Raw genomic sequence first — 21,001 nt, 5'->3', positions numbered from 1 at the left:
GCACGGGGAAAACACGCAAACTCTACACAGAAAGGCCCATCGGCCAAGCTGGGAATCAAACCGGTGACCTTCTTGCTGTGAGGCTGCAGCGCTACCCGGTGCGCCACCTTGCAGCCCCACAAATTGGATCCTTTAATTAAAAAAAATGGAACAATTGGTCCCAATCGACAAAAGTTGTCAAATGTTGGTATTTTAAAGTTATCCTCAGAGAACATTATTCAAAGTTTTAGTTTTGAACCTATATCAGCAATAGATTCAAACTATTTTGAACTTATGCTGTATATTACAAAAAAAGCAACAATTTCACGTTTCCCTATTGGGTGGCAGAAAATCCAATAAACCTTTATAAACTGACTTAACCCTTAACCTCCAATAACTACTGCTACACAGCTGATATTTTCTTGATTTTATCAGCCCTCTCTTCTCTGCTAAAATCTTCCGTATAACTAAGTCCATGTGAGTTTAACTCTAATTTAGGCTGTTGAATGTGATGAAAAAAACACAGTGTTAGCATAGTCACCTTTTTTCAACCAAAAATGTTGGAATGATAATTGCCCCTTTATCTAAGAACCCTATTCCTTCATTTGAACATTTATGTTTCTCTGCTTTAAAATATAAAACCTCAGTAGGAGTGTTTATATAGGAGAAAACTACATTGATGAGCAGTGTGAGTCCATTTTAAAATGTTCTAACTAGCCATCATCTTTTTATGAATGTCACTTCTATTTACTTTTCTGACTAGGTAAATATTATCAAACAAAGAAAAAGACAAGCAATATGTAAGAACTGTAAAAGTAATATTATTAACACTGGTCTAAAGATACTTTACCTTTTCACCCAAGCTGTATAAGAACCATGAATTGTCAGACATAACAGTGGCATACATCATCTATTGCAATTGTTTATTTGTCAAGCTGTTACAATGACCTGATTGTAGCCTGATATGATCAACTACTTCTGTGTCTTTCTGCCTCACACCTTTAGTGAAATCAACATCTTTTCACTGTTTGTTATTTTTTTATCCACATGTGATCTCCTAAAGTACAAATGGATGTTGAATAGTTTTCAGGACCAAATCAACACCCTGTTACCAAGACACAAGGGTGCTTGAAATTAGTAATTAAATGTACCACATTATGCTTGGTCTGTGTCAAAGAAAGGAAGTGTTAGAAGATTGTTAACTATACATGGGCTAATTTATTATTTTCTGGTCAAATGTATGGTGTCTAAAGCCTGGTTCAAGGACTTTTACATCTTGTGTACAAATTCAGTTCAGCACAAGAGGTGATGTGCTTTTCCAGTTTGATAAATGATAAATTCAAGCAGAAGAAAGTGAATAAATTCAACAAATCATGCATGTTATAGTAAGTCTGCCTAATTGCTCTTAAATGATTACATTTCTTTAAAAAGCAGCTGTAATTTTGTCACTGTCTACAACTGAAACTGACTGATATTTGAGCTCCTCTAATTGGGTTAGAGCAAAGTATCCTCCCTTCCTTTTCATAAGCTTATGGCTTAAATTAAACTGTCTTCTCTTTAAAGTACAGGGGAAAAAAAGATTAGGGACGGATTATTACATTGTAGTGACTACAAGCAGATAGGATTTAGGAAAAGGATGCCCACGACATTACTTGAGTCTTTTCCAGTGCCAGACATTCAGATCAGGAGAGGCATGTCTGAGGATCAGTGTGAAATAATGAGATATGAAAATGACTGGGGGGCACTGTAGGAGTAGAGGGTGAGGGATTGTGGAGGAGGTTTGTGTTTGATCCCATCTCTTTCCCCGCTCAGTCACTTCAATTATCTTCCTCTCCTATCACTCCATCTATTGGGAATATAGGGAATAATTAAGTAAAAGCGTGAGCGCTGAGGTTATTGGTTTAAAATGGTGATTACTGAGCAGAGAATGTGTTTGAGAGGGCGGCAGGAGAGATTTGCTTTGTGTTTTGGGCCTTTCAGACAATCTGTATTTCATGTGTTGTGATGCAAAACCTGTTAGGTGATTTTTCATCTCATATTTTAAACAGTAAAATTGTTTCTTTTTTTATAACTAAGGCTCGGAAGTTAGCACACATACATTCACCACAACTACATACACTCATGTTATCTCCCTTGCCAGGTGATCACCTTGCATGCAGCTCTGACCTGCTGCAAAGAAGTTAACACTGTGACCACTGATTACTCCAAAAGAGAGGTGTTGTGTATAACCTCGCACAGCTTCATCTGTAATTGTAATTGCCGTTTAAATGCCACTTTTTCTTGCATGAAATGAAACATTGTGGGGCACCAAACAGGCTATCAGCATTCCAATTTGTAAGCGGCACTGCAAAATTCAAAGGTCACTAATTTAACGAATGTGACATTTCCAGTAGTGCCTCATGCTTTTTGCTTATCATTACTGGCTTATTTCGGTTTGAATTGAGGCTTAAATTAATTAATTATATTGTGGTAGATAATGCAGACTGTTAAGCTGTGCCTTTTGAATTGATGAGATACGAAAATTAAATGAATTTACAGAATGGGAACATGTTCACAGTGCTATGTGAGTCTCTTTGCAGCACGTCTGAGTATCCTACTTCAGAATAAAGGAATAAGACAAGGATGTGGAAATTTGAGATGATGCCAGGAAGATGCATTGTCTATGATGAAACTAACACTCATTTGTCTCATCATTTATCTTTGAAAAGACAAAATATGAGACAGCTGCCACGTTTTTTGTGCCTATTGACTGGGACTTCAGACTGTAGTGGAATTCATAAACATGTGAACCCCAGGGAGAGTAGCTGCTTCATTGGTAGCAGCTAATAGGGATCCAAATAAATAAAGAATAAACAAAGAATTCTTTCCTGATAGACTCAAGTGTAAAACAGGACAGCAACCCGTTCATGATAAAATGTCCTGTTTTTGATTGATAGACTTTTTTCCATTTGTTTCTCTGTCTTTCTGTCCTTCCCCCTTATTAAAAATCTGACCTGCTGATGTTTAATCAAAGTATACGAGACATAAGACAGAACATTTCAATGACTTATAACAGAAAACATGTTATTGCTACAAACACCTGTCAATGAGGCAGAAACAGGCATGAGGGTAAACATTCAGGAGTCCTGTGTTCATGTAAGTAGCTTGACTTGCTGAAGTGTCTTGAGCTGGGGTTTTACTTAAGATAATGTAAATGGTGAATCATCTTGTCCAAAAACCTGTGGATAATACAAAAATCTGGAAGGAAGTGAGGTTGAATAGGTCCACTTTCCTATGTGTCTTTTCTGTCTTTGCATCAGTAGATTTACCTCGTAAATATCTTGCTGTACAGAAAGTAGTTTGTGTCAGAACAACTCAACCTTTATTTCTGAAAGGACACTTGTCACAAGTACTGAAGTAAAACTCACACTCCTACACTTGGAATGTCTACAAAGATGTAAACCACATTGAATTTTTACCTTCTCCTTTTCTGTCTCTGTGTCTGCAGAACCTTGACAACTATGAGCAGACGGCTGAACAGTACAACCAAGCAGCTTCTAAAGCTGAGGCTCACATCCGGTAAATACTCTAACTTAAGCTTTGCTACATCATTTTCTATGGGATGAACCATTTGGTATACTCATAACATTTATTTTCCTCACTACATTATGTTTAGCTGGCCGGTCATAAGCTACGGCAGTTTTCTGAATTCATTTGAAAGAAGTTTGTTAGTTAAGGTTAAGATATTTTTCTCCCCTCTCTTTTTAATATTGCACATCTAACTGGCAGGCAGACACAGTGTGCTACATTAGAATAAAACACTCAGCACACTGTATAGCAGGAAGAGACCAGTTCTGGTTTGCAGTATGATCACACGATGGAGATGGTCCCCATGATGTTTTTCACACTTACAGTGATAAAGCAGGGTGATAATTGACTATTATCACTTCTCATTTCATTTATGATAATAGTAAACAAAATTATCTGACTTTCACAACTCTTGTGTGAGTGATAGTTTAAATCCCTCCGACATCTTTCACAGCACAGGTTTGAATCACAGCCATTGCCACTTTGGCATTGCAAATGTAATAAGGGTAATTAGTTAATTACATGTCCGTTTGTGTTTTTTATTTCACCCAGATTTCATACAGGTTATGAAAAACAATGGTCGCTCACTGGACTTTTTTCTGCATTCTGTTAAAAATATAACATCCTCAATGGTTGAAATGAATTTCTTCTCAGTATTAATTTCCTACTGCAACTCAAGGCTTTTAAAAAAAATAAATTAAATTACCACAATTTGGCCTTACAATGGCTCCATTCAGCAGGCAGGAAAAAAGAAAGGGCAGGATTGCACGTGAAGCAGGTACCCCTCTGGGATGGCACACTTCTGACCTTACCTGCTGTTAAAGTGTGTCAGTTTGATCCTACAAAGAGCTGCTGCCACACTGGCACTAACACATTGTGGGGCCCTTTCCAATTTGTGCACATCTGCAACAACAATTTTCACTCCTTTTTGGAAAAGAGGGAAAAGCTTTGTGAATCCTCTTCAAACAAAAAGCTATTAATTTCCCCTTTACCTGTTTGCGCGACAGTGCTTAACAGAAACTGGTGAAACATGCCTAATTATTCAGATTTATTTTAGTCAACTGTAGATCTCACATCTCATTCCTCACCTTTTGGTTTTCATTAACACATTCAGCTTTTGCTTTTCTGCGTTCGCTCTGAAGCCCTATCTAAAACTTGAACGTCAATTAAAATGAAACAACTCCCTGGCAAGCCCTGTTGTTAAAGTAGTTAGTCCATTAGTAATCATCTGTTTTCTGTTGGCAGCAGTGAAAAATGTGGCCAAGTGAAGTGAGATAAAAAACACAGTGCTTAACAACGTGGATTTAATTTGAAATTCTTCACTCCTGTCCAAAATAATGATGGGTAAGAAACTCCCTGAGTTCATTTTGAAGCTCTTCATGATGCTGGATGGTTTTCTCATTTTTATGACAGGTGGTGGTCTAATAAATTTGTTAAGCACTTTATAATACTAGTTTGATTCTTTGAGTTTAGATTTATCACTTTATAACTATCTGATTAATCCCATTTAAAATACCTAAGAAACTTTGCCGTCTGTTTATATTTAGTACAAGCTACAGTTAGCGCACAGATAATATGTATTTGATATGGCTCTTCACACAATACTGGAGCCATTAAAAGTCATCAAAAGGTTAATAGATATGATAACATCTGACATCTGATAATCTTTTTCCAAAGAGGTTGGAAATTCCACAATTTTAGTTGCTCAGTTTTTCTTTTATCGAAGTGTAAGTTTACAGTGTTAAGCTTCAGGAGTGATACTGTGGCATGGTAACCTCCATTCTGAAGATCCTCTGAAGTCTCATTTGTACCACTCTCTCTGTAATATGAAGTGACATCGGAAAAAAATCCCTGACTAGAAGTGGATTGTTTTGTTGCAAACAGCAAACAGTTAAGAAAATGTTTGATCTTTCTGCTGGCTTTGCATTTTATTATGCACAGTGACCTCATCCACAACACTGTTACCTTTATGCACCTGGCCCATTGAGTTTAACAGCACACAATTCAAGACCCAAATTTCTCCCAAATGATCACATTAGCAAGGATTTGCTATTGTCCTGGGTTGGATTGAAGAGGTTAGAAGATCAAATCAGCACTAGTTTGCTGAAAGAACAGCATTTCTTCCCCGCTGCAATGTTTTGCTCATTATTTTCTGAGAGCATAAACTCTCTCTCTCTCTCTCTCTCACACACACACACACACACACACACACACACACACACACACACACACACACACACACACACACACACACACACACACACACACACACACACACACACACACACACACACACACACACACACTCTCTCTTTCTCTCCTGTTTTCACACCAACTTTCACTATCCTTTTCTATCTGTGCCACATTCAGGCACATTTTGTATTCAGGCAGCCATGTGCTCATCATGTTCTGTCTGCATTTGGGCAGCGTTTCATTGTGCTGTGGTCACGCTGTCATTTCACACTACACTGACCACCCAGTAATTATTCTATTTACTCGCTGCTGGTGGGAGGGGGGAGCAATGGATGGGCTGCATTACTGTCCAGCTCTTTATGGATGTCTTCTTCTCTGTTTGTATCCAGCTTTACCTCCAATACTGTTTGAATGTCCAATTTTAACATTTTTTTCTTCAGTGGTCTCTTTTTTCTGACCATTTTTGAAGCTTGTTGAGAGCTTATTGATTGTCAGATTCTTCTGTCTGAGCTTCTGTCTCCATCTGTTTGCATATTTTTGTGGGTATACCAATAAAGAGGACACACAGAGCTCAAAGAGAGACGAATATAAAAAAGTATTGATTATTTAAGTATCCTCAGGACGGACAGAACCGTCACTTGTGTTTGTTTGTAGAGGTCGACCGATATGGGTTTTTTGGGGGCCAATACCGATGCCGATGCTTTCCAAATTTGGGCAGCCGATGCCGATATGCATAGCCGATTTTTCCAATTTGATATTCAGGCTGATTGATAAATAAATATATATTTATCACATTTTTGTGAAACGCAGCAATTTCTGAGCAACTAAAAGAAATCTATTACAACAAGTCGTGTCCAGTCCTCTGAACATTTGTTCAGCTTTCAAAACAATGAAATATTTTGTCTGAGTAAACACACAGTGTAACAAGCAGCAGTAAACATTCACACTCTTCTTAAAATGTCAAAAAAGAAATTTAAACTTATTAATATAATTTGAACAAAAGTATGTAATGTATCCAAGTGGTTCCACAAGTTTGAGGTGCTCATCTTTTTTGTGCCGGATCAAAAATTGCGTCATTTTATACAACGGATCAAAAATCGGCTTTTTAAAAGAAAATACCGCCGATGGCCGATAGAGACAAATGTCCAAATATCGGCCCGATATATCGGTCTACCTCTATTTGTTTGTGTTTGAATTCTTTTTATAATATATATATATACATATATATATATATATATACAATTTTATTTACCATTCTACCGCTTAATGTTTTGGTTTCTTAGTCTGGAGACTATGATTGGAACATAATCACAACTAAATCATTTTCTTTCTTGGGGACATACCAGTGACATTAGCCAGGGGGAAGCCCCCACAGAGGGACACTGCCACAAACACCTACAATATTACTCTTGTTGTAATTGGGTTGTGATTGCAAAAGGTTGAGAACAACTGTGTGGCTGGCTACACCAAAAATACAGAGAGAATCCCAAAGGTATGTTTCACTGCCAAACAATATCTGTTTAGTGAGATGTAGTCAGAAATGTAGGTTGACCCAGTGGTTGACAAAGCCCCAACAATGGAGCCCACATTCTGATGTGGTAAGAAAATTTGGATCCTATAAATTTAACTGTTCACTCAGTCAGACGGCGTTATTCTTTGGTAACAAAGGTGATGCAAATCCTAAGAACTGATGGAAGATGCTGCTCAGGCTTTTCTTCATGGTGCAGTCTATGGCCAATATACACTAGATGTGTCACGTGGCACCAGCTCTGAGTGGTTTCTATTCAAGTTAATGTGCCGACTTGCTCTGCATCCCTACTTTGTCAGGCCCAGTGTCCTACAGATCAGATACATAAAACTTCTGTTTGTGCTGGAGCTGTGACGCTTCAATCTGCAGAAAGTAGGTCGAGCAGAGGAGTCTTGCATGGATCTGGTGTAGTCCTGGCGTTGGAGTCAGTGAATTTAAAAGGACAAATATTACAGAGGACGACATTATGACCATGCAACAATAATCAAGGCAAGGTGCCATCTGAAGTGTAAAGCTGGACTTTAAATGTTCAACGATTGAAATGGACCATGTATAAGAATGTAACCAAATTAATACATCAGCATTGTATATACCCAGTGACTGTGTCCCACAGCCAGCCTTTGATTGTGTTTTAAAGATAAATGCTAAATCTCAAACCTGAGGTAAGTTTTTGGATGATAGCAGCACAACAAGATAGAAGCCATTTGAAGTACTTCCTCTCTTTTCCTACATCGGACAGGTCACACACTGTAATATCCTCAAGTGGCACAAGAGTGAGTGGTAAAACGTGATCTGGTGCCATTTTCTACTTGCTTTTCCCAACTTAGTTCATCCATTAGCCTTACCTTGGGGTATCAGAGCCATATTTCCTCAAAATAACTCACCTTTGAGACCCACAACATTGCAGTAGAGCTTACTTTAAGATCAAAAAATCCATTAATCCTCCTAAAAAACCTTGTTACCCTCCAAGAGTTTGCCAAGACAGAACCTAAGTGAGCCTCAGGTGGATGTCTGAGGAGTTAGGATGAAGTAACAGCTGACAGTTTGTCTTTAAAATACTTTTTTTTTATAAAGGTTTGTTACTTTCACTTTATTCTGTGCGTGGGGAGCGTGTCCAATTAGTGAAGAAGACAGGTAAGAATCTCCTACAGGAGTCATTACTAGAGACAACACCTGTCTGCACTGTAGTCCAAAACAGATTCACTATCAAGACAGAAGGCTGCAGGTACTTACCCACTCTGCCTCTCTGAGTGTCGTCTGTGTTTTCTCTTTGATTGCCTCTATAGAGTGTATAAAGATACACCTACACACAAACACTCCTCTTTAGATAATCACAGCCAGGTTATATTTGGTCCATATAGTGACTCACAGTAGGTGAAAAGACAAGCCTTTAATGCTGCTTATTAAATCAAAACATCACTTTTCTAGTGTTTATTGAGCATTTGTACATACAATTAGCTCATATCTGTTGGATATAACCATACAAATTAAGGGCTTGATTTAAGTGCAGGCATCATTCATGGGTTTGTTTGGATCTTGGTAATCAAGACATAACCCACAAACATTGGCTGTCTAATCTAATTTTTTAGGTATCTTTAATCTTCTATAAGCTTCAAAATAAATGTCTCACTGACAGTTTATCTTCTTCTTGTTTAAATGGGCATTTAAAATCCAAAGCAGCAAACACTCAAAAACTGTATAAAGGGACAACAATCTTTTCAACATGGCTTAATATGGCTTACAGTGTCAACATTCGAATAGTTTGCTTATTGTTGCCAACTTTAGCACAGCTAGAACCACCAGTCTTAGGTCCTCACGCATTGCTGTCTAACAGCTGTTATTTCCATTGTCTAAATCAAAATATTGCTTAACCCAGATGCGCCGCGAGATGATCTGTGGTCTGTGCCTACTTACATCCAGGCAGTAGAGTAGCATTTTAACTATCTGGGGCCCCAGGTGTTAGTGGATGGCTGCACAACAACTTGGCTGTAGTTTATGAGAAGAATTTTTGGCGTCCAATGGTATTATAATAAGTAGCTAAGTTCAAGAAATAAGTAAAAGACAACATTTTATTGTTTATAAAATTTAACACACTCATCCTTACTTGTTGGTTTGTATTCACACCAAATACAAGAACAACCATAGCTGTGATTCAACATGTCAAGTTTCATTCATCTGTACTCCCCAAATTAGCTCCCCTTGCAGTGTAGCCGAGCTCTGTGTCGTGTGAAGAGACTGGGTTTAAAGGAAAATACTCTCCTTATGTAAGATATTCATCTTTGGGTACTCATGAATGAAACATTTTGGTGTTCAAATGCACGCAATAAACAAGCAAATGATTTAATTCACATCTGGTGTAAACACAAAATTACATGTTTTCACTTTAACTTCTTGCTTATTCGAGTCAAAGCTGGTCAACTTTGTTTTGGAGTTTAGATTGATTGTGATGTGATTTTACTGTCTTAACTGACAAATAATGTACCTTGACTTACTTTTGTGATCCAGTCATGATCCATTTATACTTCATGACAATTTTGACACTGTGTCATGTAGTATATAATAGTATGAGAACAAAAAGAATGGCATTGCAAATTATAAAGCAGAGCAAGAAGAAAGCAGTAGCAATGCCAGATAACATACAATACACGGACTCAATAGCGAGCCTGAGTAAAGGTCAATGGCGAGGTAGTGTGCTCATGAATTGTACTGCCTTCATGGAACATGGATTTGAAAGCTACCCTTTTTTCTTACATTAAAAAAAGGTTTTTGTAAACCAGCAGCTGGACAAATTAAATAAAACAAAACTGGAATGGTTGAAAAAAAAAGGGTTAGTGATGGAAGGTGATAGCAGCTACACGCTCCAGAGAGCATGTCCCACCACACATCACCCCCGACTAGAGTGAGTCGTCCATCCGCGAGGTCTCCTGATTGAAAAGTTATCAGCGATGAGATGTCACACGCAAACACTCGCGCACACTCGCTCCTTATCTTGTTCCCGCATGTCACCTGTTTTAATGAAACACTCTCCTTATCCCCTCCCATCTCTCTCCTATATTCCAACAAAGTGAGTTTGGTGGGGATCAATCAGCCCAGCTAACAGAGTGCGAATTGTTCTCCTGCGCTCCTATCTCCATTCAGCACTTCAGCTGTCAGCTTGTGGAGATACGGCCTGAGTTCTGTCTGTCTGCAGTTTGAAACTTGCTCAGTGTTTTTGATTGTGATTGCCATTTGAGCCCAAGACTTTGTGAGAGTTTTGACCGAGTTCAGATTAAATTTGGGAAAGTTTTAAGGTGCTGTCATATTGTAACGTGAGCTTAGGGTTTAGGTTTTATTCATACTTAAGATAGTTAGAATAAGAACTTATCACTGCCAGGGTGATTATAGCACCATTGAGTCAGACCTACACTAAAACCAAAGTTCAGAGTTTGCGAATTTTCTGCCAGTAGGATTCTGCCAGATGAAATATAATGTAGTGACAGTTCCCTTTATGGCAGTATCATAAAAGCTTTACAAAGCCTCCAACAAAGAAGACGCATGCTCTGTCATTCCTTTTGATCTTACCCCAGCCATGACATCTTTGATCCTCTCCTCTCTCTCTGCCGCCACTCAGTGTAATATTAAAACCAAAAGTACAGTGCCATGGCTGCTGCTGCTGCTTTAAAAAGCCCAAATCCTTGTCATCATACATTAATGACTACACATACACATACACACTCTCTCCACATACACACACCAACACAAACAACACTGACTCTGACACAGAGAGAATAATAAAATGCTACGCCTTTACGATCTTTCTCTTTTTCTTCTTATTGCTTTATTCCCCAATGTCACAGTTTGCAGCAGCGCACAACTTGAGCTTTCTTCATAAAAACCACTCACTGCCAAGGTGAGACAAAAAATAATGAGAAACTTTAACAATTTCAGCCTAATCTCTCCTCACCAACTCTGCACGTATTTATGCAAAGTGTCACAGGCAGAAAACCATTGGAGTATTGTTTTGCTCCTTTCTTTCCCTGCAAAAGTTAGCAATCAAACTAGCTGGGGCGGCTAATGTTTTTCTAATAGGAGCTCACCTCTAATTTCAGGCGAACGAAGCAGTTGGTGCAGATTAGCAGAGGCAATTTTCTGCTTCAGATTCCATTATTAAAACACTCCTGCTATCAGAAAGTTTCTCTTGTTGAATTGAAAAAAAAGTTCTTCCTTTTTTTCTGTTTTAATTTGAGCTTGGGTTAATACCTCGGGGCTATTGTTATTGTTATCGTCTGCTCTTCGGGAGTGAATCAGGATGCAGAGCAGAGAGTCAAACATCAACCGGCCTTATAATTATTTTAATCTCAGATTAAAACCACTGGCTACTGCTTTTAACTGACCAATTCAACAATGTTTTATTTTTCTAAGCAGCAAAACAAATTCCCTGCAGAGCTGACCACAGCAAATCCTCTTCTTCTATCCAACCTGAGCACAATGTCCCTTTTCAGTTAAAAGATGGCATTAACTCTGTAGCTCTTCAGCCTGGACCGCTCAACGATTTTATAAATCAATGTTTCTTGGTTGCTATAACATTATACTGTTTTATTAACATTTGGATTAAATTAATCTCAGTGGCCCCTTATTGGCATCCAAATTAGTGATGGTTGGTCGAACATGATACATAAAACCATTAGATTCAGTCGTCGTGTGACCCTACACTTTGACCGCACCCTTTACAGCACACGAAAATTGTAAATTTTGATGATTCTCATATTTGCTGTGTGACAGAGAAGCTTTCAGAGTTATGTGTCAAATAATTTGTCACCTCCCCCCTTCCCTCCTCATTTAATGAATATTCTCTCCGCTGGTGATTTATTTAATCCTGGTTGCTCTCCCCTCCGCTGCACACATGCACACACACACACACACACACACACACACACACACACACAGACAGGTTCAGTACAAACTCATTAAGTGTATTTGTCAGTGAAGAAGAGTCTATTGCACTTGTTCGTACATGAAGGATATTTGATCCCATAATTTTGCTTTAAGGGATGGCATGGCGACAGTTCTTAGTGTGTTTAGTGTGTGTGTGCATGAATGTGAAGTCCGATTCACACAATATGAAGCCATGTATCTTTGTATCAAACCAGACACTAATTATTTTCTCTCCTTATGATAATCTCAATGCAAAGTTAAAAGTGAATGTGAGAGATCGTCATGGGTCATGAGACGCAATAGACAGATCCATGTTCCATATTGAAGTGTATTTATTTATTCTGTCTTCATTGGTGCACATTGATTGGTGACTAATAGAGGTTATCAAAAAAAATCACCCATCACAGTGGTCATTTTAGTGACTCACATTTGTAATCAGATATTGAAGTTTTTAATATTTATGTGCTAATGAAGAAAACTGTATGATAATAAGATCATGTGATGTGAGTTATCCTGCTTGCTGTTTTCTTTCTTGTTCTTTTATAATTTGCTCCCCCCCTTTGACCGGTGTAAACAAAGTCAACTTTTTTCTGCAGACCCATCTAAGGCATTATTTGAAGAAAAAGAAAAATAACATAAGGATGTCCTTAAAGGGTCTTGATTCTGTCTGAACAATGCTAGGATTCACACATTTGATAGATTGAGGACACGGTCACACTGGCAAACCGTGATGTGCTTAAGCACACTTCAACCCTAAAGCCCAGTTTGTTTGGCCAATGTAACTGCAAGTGTAGCGTACTTCAGCATGATTCACTTCTCTGCTTTAGCATGCTTCCGAGCCCTGGTGGGCATCAGTGCAGTTCTCTTCATGCACAAGCATGGGGACAGCGTGTATGACCCATGACGTATGATTGCCATGTTCGCCCCCCTCAATAATCGTTTTAAACAATAGCAGTTGTGTTAGAGGGCAGTCTCATACCAAAAAAACTTAACTTTAGCCAAAAAAAGTCTCTAAAGTTGTAGCAGTGTTCTCTATGTCTCTTTGTGCTGACTTGATGACATCGCACTTCGTGTAAACAGACTCTTGATGATGAAGCAAGCGGGCCATGCGTGTGTGTGTGTGATACCTGCTAAAGTCTGGTTTATATTGGGGTAGTGTGACCACTGGCTGTACTCTCCAGCGAGGGAACAGCACAATGAACCTTTATGTACTTCCATGCATCTCACCAATGTGTCAAATCTTTATTGTTTTTACTGTATACAGCTGGCCACAACTCAATTAATTTAGACATACAGTTCAACTAGATCTTGTTACCAAGAAAGTGCATCTGAAGAAAGTTAAAGTACTACAATCTGTAACGTAAAGCTGCATAATTTCAATAGGAGCATTTTTACCAGTCGGTGTACAAATAAATTCATAGCAAGTTTTTTTTTTGGAATCAAAGATTTTTTTTTTTAACCATTTTCCATTTAATTGATTGACTTTCCTCTTCGTTCTTCTCTGTTCTTTTTTGCTCTGTCTCTTCCTTCTGTTGCCCATTAGCTGAGTGTGCATACAAGAGCTTTTAGAGGAAGCCTTGCTTCTAATAAGAAGATGTGTGCTGTGTGTATGATGTCTGCACATATCCATAACCCAGTCCTTCCAGCTAGAATTCTGTCACAACAGCAGGTAAATTACTACAAGCAACAGAGCACTCAAGGATTACCCTCATGTAGGATTAGCATTCACTACCTGTACATGTGTGCGTGTGTTTGGGTGTGTGTATGTTTCTGTGAGTGTGCATATGTGCATGTGTTTGTGGCTGTGGATATGTTTGTGTGCTTTTGTCTGCACACATGTACTGTATGTGTGAGGAAGATAAAAAGAAAAGAGAAAGTTTGACTTTGACTCTTAAGCTGCTTTGTTGATGCATAATTCATCTTCTTGCACAGGCGGAACCAGGAAGCCTTTGAAACTCTCTTTGCTTTTCCATTTGGCACTAAAAACAAACCATAAGCAATCTTAAATCCAAAGAGAAAAGATCTTCAAAAGGAAATTAATAAATACATCTTTGTGATTTAACGACACAAGACAGGAATTGTTTGTGCTGCTGTCATGGTGGTCTTGGCTGAGTGCACAGTTTAGCCCTCCTTGTACCTTGTTTTGTTTTTGTTTGTGCAACTTAAAATGTTCTAAGGAGACAAATTTCCAAGCTGATTTAGTAAAATCTATTTATCACAGCAAAACACTGCCTGAACCATGTTGTTTTTTAGCCTATAGGATTAGCATTCACTTCCTGTGCATGAAATACATGCTCTTAAAAAAATATTAACCGCATTTTTTAGTTACAAAACTGACATTAAATTTTTTAGTTTGTTGCAATATGCATCATAAACACGTCAACATCTTCCTCAAAGCATGACTTCAAATCTTGAAGTAGAAGTGAGCAAGTAACTTGAATTTTGTGCGCCCTTGCTTCATGTTGAAAAATGCAGCACACTCAAACATGCACATAAAAATCAATATCAATAACGGACCTGGATATTGATTTCAGACTTCTTAAGGGTCTGTTGGACTATTTGGAAAAGCAACTGTTTTTCTTGAATATAGACTCCGTTTCCCAAGAGCAGGTTTTCCGGCAACCTTTACGCTTTGCAACACCTGGCTGCCTGTCATGTAACTACACAACCAGTAATGTTTTTCAAGGGGTCTATTAAGCCGTGTTTTCACCAAGCAGACCGGTTCAGTTCGTCTCAGTATGGCGGGCATTTTATGGCGTTTCCTCTGACTTATCCTGGGACAGATCCCCAAATAACCGAGACACTTTATGGGACCCTTTTGTATGGGTGCCAGACTGAACCGATCCACTCTCGGAAGATGGAGCAACACACTGCAGACGGTTGGTCAAAAGAATCGTCACTTACCCCGACAATGGCTGTATTTCTCCTGGTGGCACACAGACTTCTCCAAAACAAACCTGGATTGCACTTTGTATCAAAGAGCTACATGCCAATCACAGGGAGGACAAAATGCCGCATGTCCTCCATCTATGCTCTTTGTTTACTGTGTCGTGATTTTCTTCTTCTTTGGATTTATTAGCGGGGTAAACTGTGTCGCCTTGTTACGGCATCACGCTTCTGTTAAACAGCTGCGGCTTTCGGCATCCAGCTTACACGCCACCTACCACAAGACAGCACAGTTTGCTGTGGAAAAGTAAACGGGATCAGGCTTAACTGTACCAAACCGTGCCAAACCGTACTGAACCGACCCGTACTGCTTGGTGGAAACACGGCTTTGGTAGAGAGATTTACAAGGGCTACAAGGGCTACAAGGCCTACAGCGTCATTTAGAAAAGTGTAAGTAACATGATGTCACAAAAAGGGGCCAGCATCTTAAATAATGTAATTGCTTTATTTATCTCTATCAATAAAACAAAAAGCAAGACATTAAGATGTTATGTTATATGATGAAAGTTGCCCGATAATGAAATATAAATACAGTAACAAATATTTGGATAAACCATGGATGACAAGGGGGATTCAGAATGCATGCAAAAAGAAGAATATGTTATATAAGCAATTTATTATACAAAGAACAAAAGAATCTGAGCAAAAATATAAGAGGTATAAAAATAAACTTATTAATATTATTAGGACAAGTAGAAAGACTTACTATGGCAAATTAATTGAAGAAAACACAAATAATATTAAAGGAATATGGAGTATATTGAATGGATTAACTAAGTCTGAAAATAAAGTGGGTCACCCAGACCACTTTATTGTAAATGGCAAAAAGGTCTATGATAAATCTAAAATAGTGGAGGGATTTAATGAATTTTTTGTTGAAGTGGGGCCAAAATTGGCAAGAGAAATTAACAGTGCTGGGCAGTCTGTTGCTGATGCAGATATCTGTATTGACAGTGTGAGGGATTCAGTATTTCTGGGAGCAGTGACGCAAAAAGAGATCATTGACACTGTTAAGTTATGTAAAAACAAATTCTCTACAGACGAAGATGGGATTGACATGTTTTTAGTTAAAGATACAATAAATTGCATCATAAATCCACTTACTTATATATTTAATTTGTCTTTCCGAACAGGAGCTTTTCCAGAAAAGATGAAAGTTGCAAAGGTCATTCCACTTTTCAAATCTGGCGATAAAGACTCATTCACCAACTATAGACCGGTCTCTCTGTTGTCACAGTTCTCAAAAGTTCTGGAAAAACTTTACAACAATAAACTGGACAAATTTATAGAAAAAAACAACATTTTAATGGAAAGTCAGTATGGGTTCAGATCAGGCAGATCCACCTCCCTGGCCTTGATGGATTTAATCGAGGAAATATCTTCCAGTCTTGATTCAAAGAAATTCACTCTTGGAATATTTGTTGATTTAAAGAAGGCGTTTGACACCATTGACCACGATATTTTATTGAGAAAGATGGAGAAGTATGGTTTAAGGGGGGTGGCTCTAGACTGGCTGAAGAGCTACATCAGCAACAGAGTTCAGTTTGTTCAGGTGGGTCATCACAGGTCAAGTTATTTAGACATTACCTGTGGTGTCCCACAAGGGTCAGTACTGGGCCCTAAGTTGTTTATTCTATATATCAATGATATATACAAAGTGTCTGACTTATTAAAATGTATTGTGTTTGCTGATGACACCAATATTTTATGTACTGGAGATAACCTTGAGCAGCTGCTAGATATGGTCAAGAATGAATTGTGTAAACTGAAATGCTGGTTTGACAGAAACAAATTATCACTAAATGTTACTAAAACAAAATTTATGGTATTTGGGAAAAGAAAGACAGATGGTGTAATTGAGCTGACAATTGATGACATACTTATTGAAAGAGTCTATGAAAGTAAGTTCTTGGGCATTCTGGTTGACCATAAGCTGTCCTGGAAACCATACATAAAATATCTGTGCTCAAAAATATCAAGAAGTATTGGAATAATCAGCAAAACAAAATATTTACTGCCACAAAAATTTCTGCGCACCCTCTACTGCTCCATGATCTTGCCATACCTCTCCTACTGTGCTGAAGTCCGGGGTAACACATATAAGACCAATCTACAAAAGATCTGCACATTACAAAAAAGAGTTATACGGTTAATAAGTCATGCTGGGTACAGAGATCACACTAACCCTCTATTTCTACAATTAAAATTGCTAAAATTCTGTGACATAGTTAATCTGATGACTGCTCAGGTGCTATATAAAGCATTGCACAATAATTTACCCGGTAATTTACAAAAAAAATTCAAAACCAGAGAGGGGGGCTATAATCTAAGGGGTGAACATAATTTCATTTTACCAATCATTCACTCAACTCTTAAAAGTTTGTGCATTTCTGTTTGTGGAGTCAAACTCTGGAACAGACTGGATGTCACTTTAAAAATGTGCACTACCACGCAAATATTCAAACTGCACTATAAAAAAGTACTACTAAACTCATACAGGTAATTTAAAATAACATGGCCTTGGATTAGAACATTGATAACTATTAACATATGTAAATAATCACAGTAAGTAATTTAAAATGTTGCTTTGAACAGATATACAATGGTGAATTTGAAAGTATTATGAGTTGGATGTTTATGAACACTGTTGTCAGCGGGTTCTGAGTTATAATTTGATATTGTATCTGTTTTGTATTGAAAGGGGCAGAACTAGATAAGCTTTTTTGCTTCATTCTGCTCCTTCTCAAACTGGTTGCTGTGCATGTGTTTGCACTCATATGTTTATTTCTTTATTTCCTTTTGTTTTCTGTTTTTTAAAGTTTGAGATAAATAAATAAAAAAAAAAAAAAAGATTAATAAATAATAATGAATGAAAAACTGTTTTTTTTGTCAGTTTTCTTGGTGACATACTGAACATTTATTGCGGTAAATTGGAAGAGCTCTGGCTCAGAGAAGGACCCCTTTGTTTCAGGCTTCTATACAGGAGAAGCTCTGTTAAACAAGGCTCTCTAATGAACTGATAATTGTTGCCAAGAGATATGAGCAGGGAGACACTGAAGACATTCTCAGTTGGCAGCACAGTGTGTTTTAATCATGCTGACCCTCCTCTCTCCCCTCTCCTATGCAGACCTCGGCAGACTGTGTCTGTTTGCACTGAGCTACAGGCCAAGGTGCTGCAGTGCTACAGAGAAAATCCTCAGCAGACCCTGCTCTGCTCCAGCCTGGCCAAACAGTACATGATCTGCGTCCAGCAAGCCAAGAAGGTAGGCGAGGGCTGCTAACTGTGTGGGTATGTTGGAATGTGAGAGAGTAAGGAAAAGGTTTTTTTAAGGGTTTTAGAATGAAGGTTTGTTTTTGTGGGTGTATCAGTTTGTTTTCTGATGTAAAAAAATTGTACTACATTCAAAACAACACAATTTTGTGCTTTCACTTCATGTCTTAATTCTACTAGCAGTTAGGTTCTTTTTTGTTACTCCTCCTTGCTCTTTCCCTTTGAGAGACACACTTGGCCAGAGTAATTGGAGTAGTTCCCTTTCCTTAAAATATATTTTTTAATTTGCTTCCAGTTTTCAAAGAAGGCAGCAGGGTAGCAGCTAATTAGTGGGACCTGCAGGAAACTTGACAGTGACACTGACACTGGAACAAAAGGTGAAGAGACAATAATCCTTTCAATTCTTCCACAAAATCAATTGTAATCTGCAAGTTGGTTTCTCTGACACTTCAAATACAAAGCTTAATCAATGAGACATGCGTATCGAGCGGATTTATAAGTCACCAGGCGTGCTCTGTGTTTTGGAACTTTCTGATAGGAAGATTACACTGTTATTAGTGTATTAAAATCAGTTTTGGCAGTCATCCCTTTGAAATGCATTCTGCATTCTGCTGATGCTTTTGCAAATAGTGTTCAGACCCTACGCTTATCTACAAAGTGCTTATTTTACCCAATTTCTCCATCAAAAAACAATAATGAATGGGGCAATTTGCACATTATTATCGTGACAGAACGCACTGATATGGCTCCAAAGCAGATAAAAGGCACGAATAAACAATTGGTGAATTTGGCAGTTTAAACAGTCGATAACGGCAAAGCAAAGGCTGACAATAAAAGCAATCAGTCTTTTTAAACTGGTTCAAAAGATCCATTTGCCAGTGGGATGGGGCTCTGTGGGGAGAAAGCAGGGTATATATTTGTTTTCGTAAGCATGTGTTGTATAAATTCAGAATGTGAGTGTTAATGTGTGGAGAGAAAGCAAAGCAGCATGTGTTTAATTCAGGTTCAATCAGGCATATCATTGAAAAGGTAAAAGTGGATGAGATTTAAAGAAAGAGAGGACTGACACAAAAGAGACAGAATGAGAGAGTGAAAGGGCATCCAAACAAAAACGAAGGAATCAGCCTGAGTGAACAGAATGTGCTGGAAACTAAAACAGACCAAACCCTACAATGCCCTCTGAAGAAAAACTTCTTCACTCGTAGCCAGCTGAAGAAAAGGCGGATTTGTGGCACAGCATACAAAACCACTGAGCGACTCAGAAACAGTACTCTCTCTTCCTGAATTTAATATTACTGTAAGTTGCTTCCTTACTTTTAGACAGAAGCAATCTTGATCTAAAACATTTTATCGCTGACATCCTCCCAGTCTAACCTTTCTTTATTGGGATAATCCCACAGAGATAAAATCCTGCTTTTACTGAGCGACCCGTGCTGCTCTTTTGAAGTCGTTTGGATTTCCAGGTTGACCTTTTAGACTTCTGAAGAGTGCTCTATCACAAGCTAAAACTCGAAAACCCTTCTGAGGTTTAAGATATACACCTGTAAATGTAAAGTACTTCATATTTAAATGTCCTATTAAACTACCTACTAGGAAAAATGTATCCCACATTCAGTCTCTCACTCATCTCTTTCAGATCTGTCCATTTTCTGTATGTACTATCTGCTCATCCTTGGATCTTTCATGCTGCTGTCACTGTTGATTTATCTCCTCTACTGTGGTTTCCATCCTCCATGCATCCCTCCAACTATATTAAAGCCTTGTCCAATACCCTCCACTGCACACTTTCTCCACATTACCCAGTGCATTAGCTCTGATCTGCACTGCTAGTCATGAAACATTTTTAGCTCTTGGTTAGATATAGCTCACAGTTCGGTGCTATCCGTACTGTGTCCATTTGCACTCACAGCCTGTATTCAGACCTGCTGCTGTCTCTGTTGACACACAATATCCTTGGGAGGCCCAATAAGCAGCGGTATAGAGTGTTTACAGTCTGATAGGCAAAATAGCACCAATGTCTTCTTATCAAGATAGTTAAAGTGGCCATATAATAACACTCTGTGAAACCTTTTTAGTAGTTTTGTCTGATTTATAATTCAGAGATCTTTTAAGCTGGTAATCTCCATTTTTCTGAAGAAACTATTTACTCAGTCAAATTATGAAACTAGAAAAGCACTCTGAGAGCGCAGACCTCCGCCAAGCATATTGTGATTGTCATGCTGCACTTTAGTCCTACTTTAATGTTATACTCCCTTTTAGCAGATTGTCTGCCACAATTTGGTGTTAGTCGCAGGTTTGTAGGATAATTTGTTACCTGACAGTGTTGAAAATTATAATGACCCAGTACATATTTCTATTCTAGATCTTAGTATCCAGAATATTGCCAGGATCTGGATCGTACTTTTACATCTGTCAGAAATTATGGTGACCTTGTCTTGTATTGTTTTGCAAAGCAATCTGACCATTTATTGTGGAGTTATATACACATATGGTGAAAACAGCCCTATTTCACAATGATAAAGAGTCCTTTAAAAAAATCCTGGATCAAGACGGTGATCTGGATCACCTCCAAAATTGAATCACTTCTTCCCAGAAACAAAAAC

The 21,001-nt window shown here is 38.2% G+C and overlaps 1 protein-coding gene across 3 annotated transcripts in view; it reads left to right on the top strand.

Annotated features, from left to right (window-relative positions):
- chchd6b (coiled-coil-helix-coiled-coil-helix domain containing 6b) overlaps positions 1–21,001 on the top strand; it is a 60,509-nt gene that overhangs the window by 24,256 nt on the left and 15,252 nt on the right. For all 3 annotated transcript variants that reach the window (XM_074679148.1, XM_074679167.1, XM_074679158.1), the window contains 2 exons: positions 3,467–3,537; positions 18,255–18,390. In XM_074679148.1, the coding sequence (XP_074535249.1) occupies positions 3,467–3,537; positions 18,255–18,390 (207 nt within the window). The remainder of the gene's footprint in view (positions 1–3,466; positions 3,538–18,254; positions 18,391–21,001) is intronic.

Source organism: Halichoeres trimaculatus, unplaced genomic scaffold (assembly GCF_033239565.1).
Source record: "Halichoeres trimaculatus isolate MK-OKI-2021-1 unplaced genomic scaffold, fHalTri1.1 fHalTri1_scaffold_1, whole genome shotgun sequence".
NCBI classification, from domain to species: Eukaryota; Metazoa; Chordata; class Actinopteri; order Labriformes; family Labridae; genus Halichoeres; species Halichoeres trimaculatus.
Note: the sequence above shows the minus strand (reverse complement) of the source record. Positions and strands in the feature narration are given on the sequence as shown.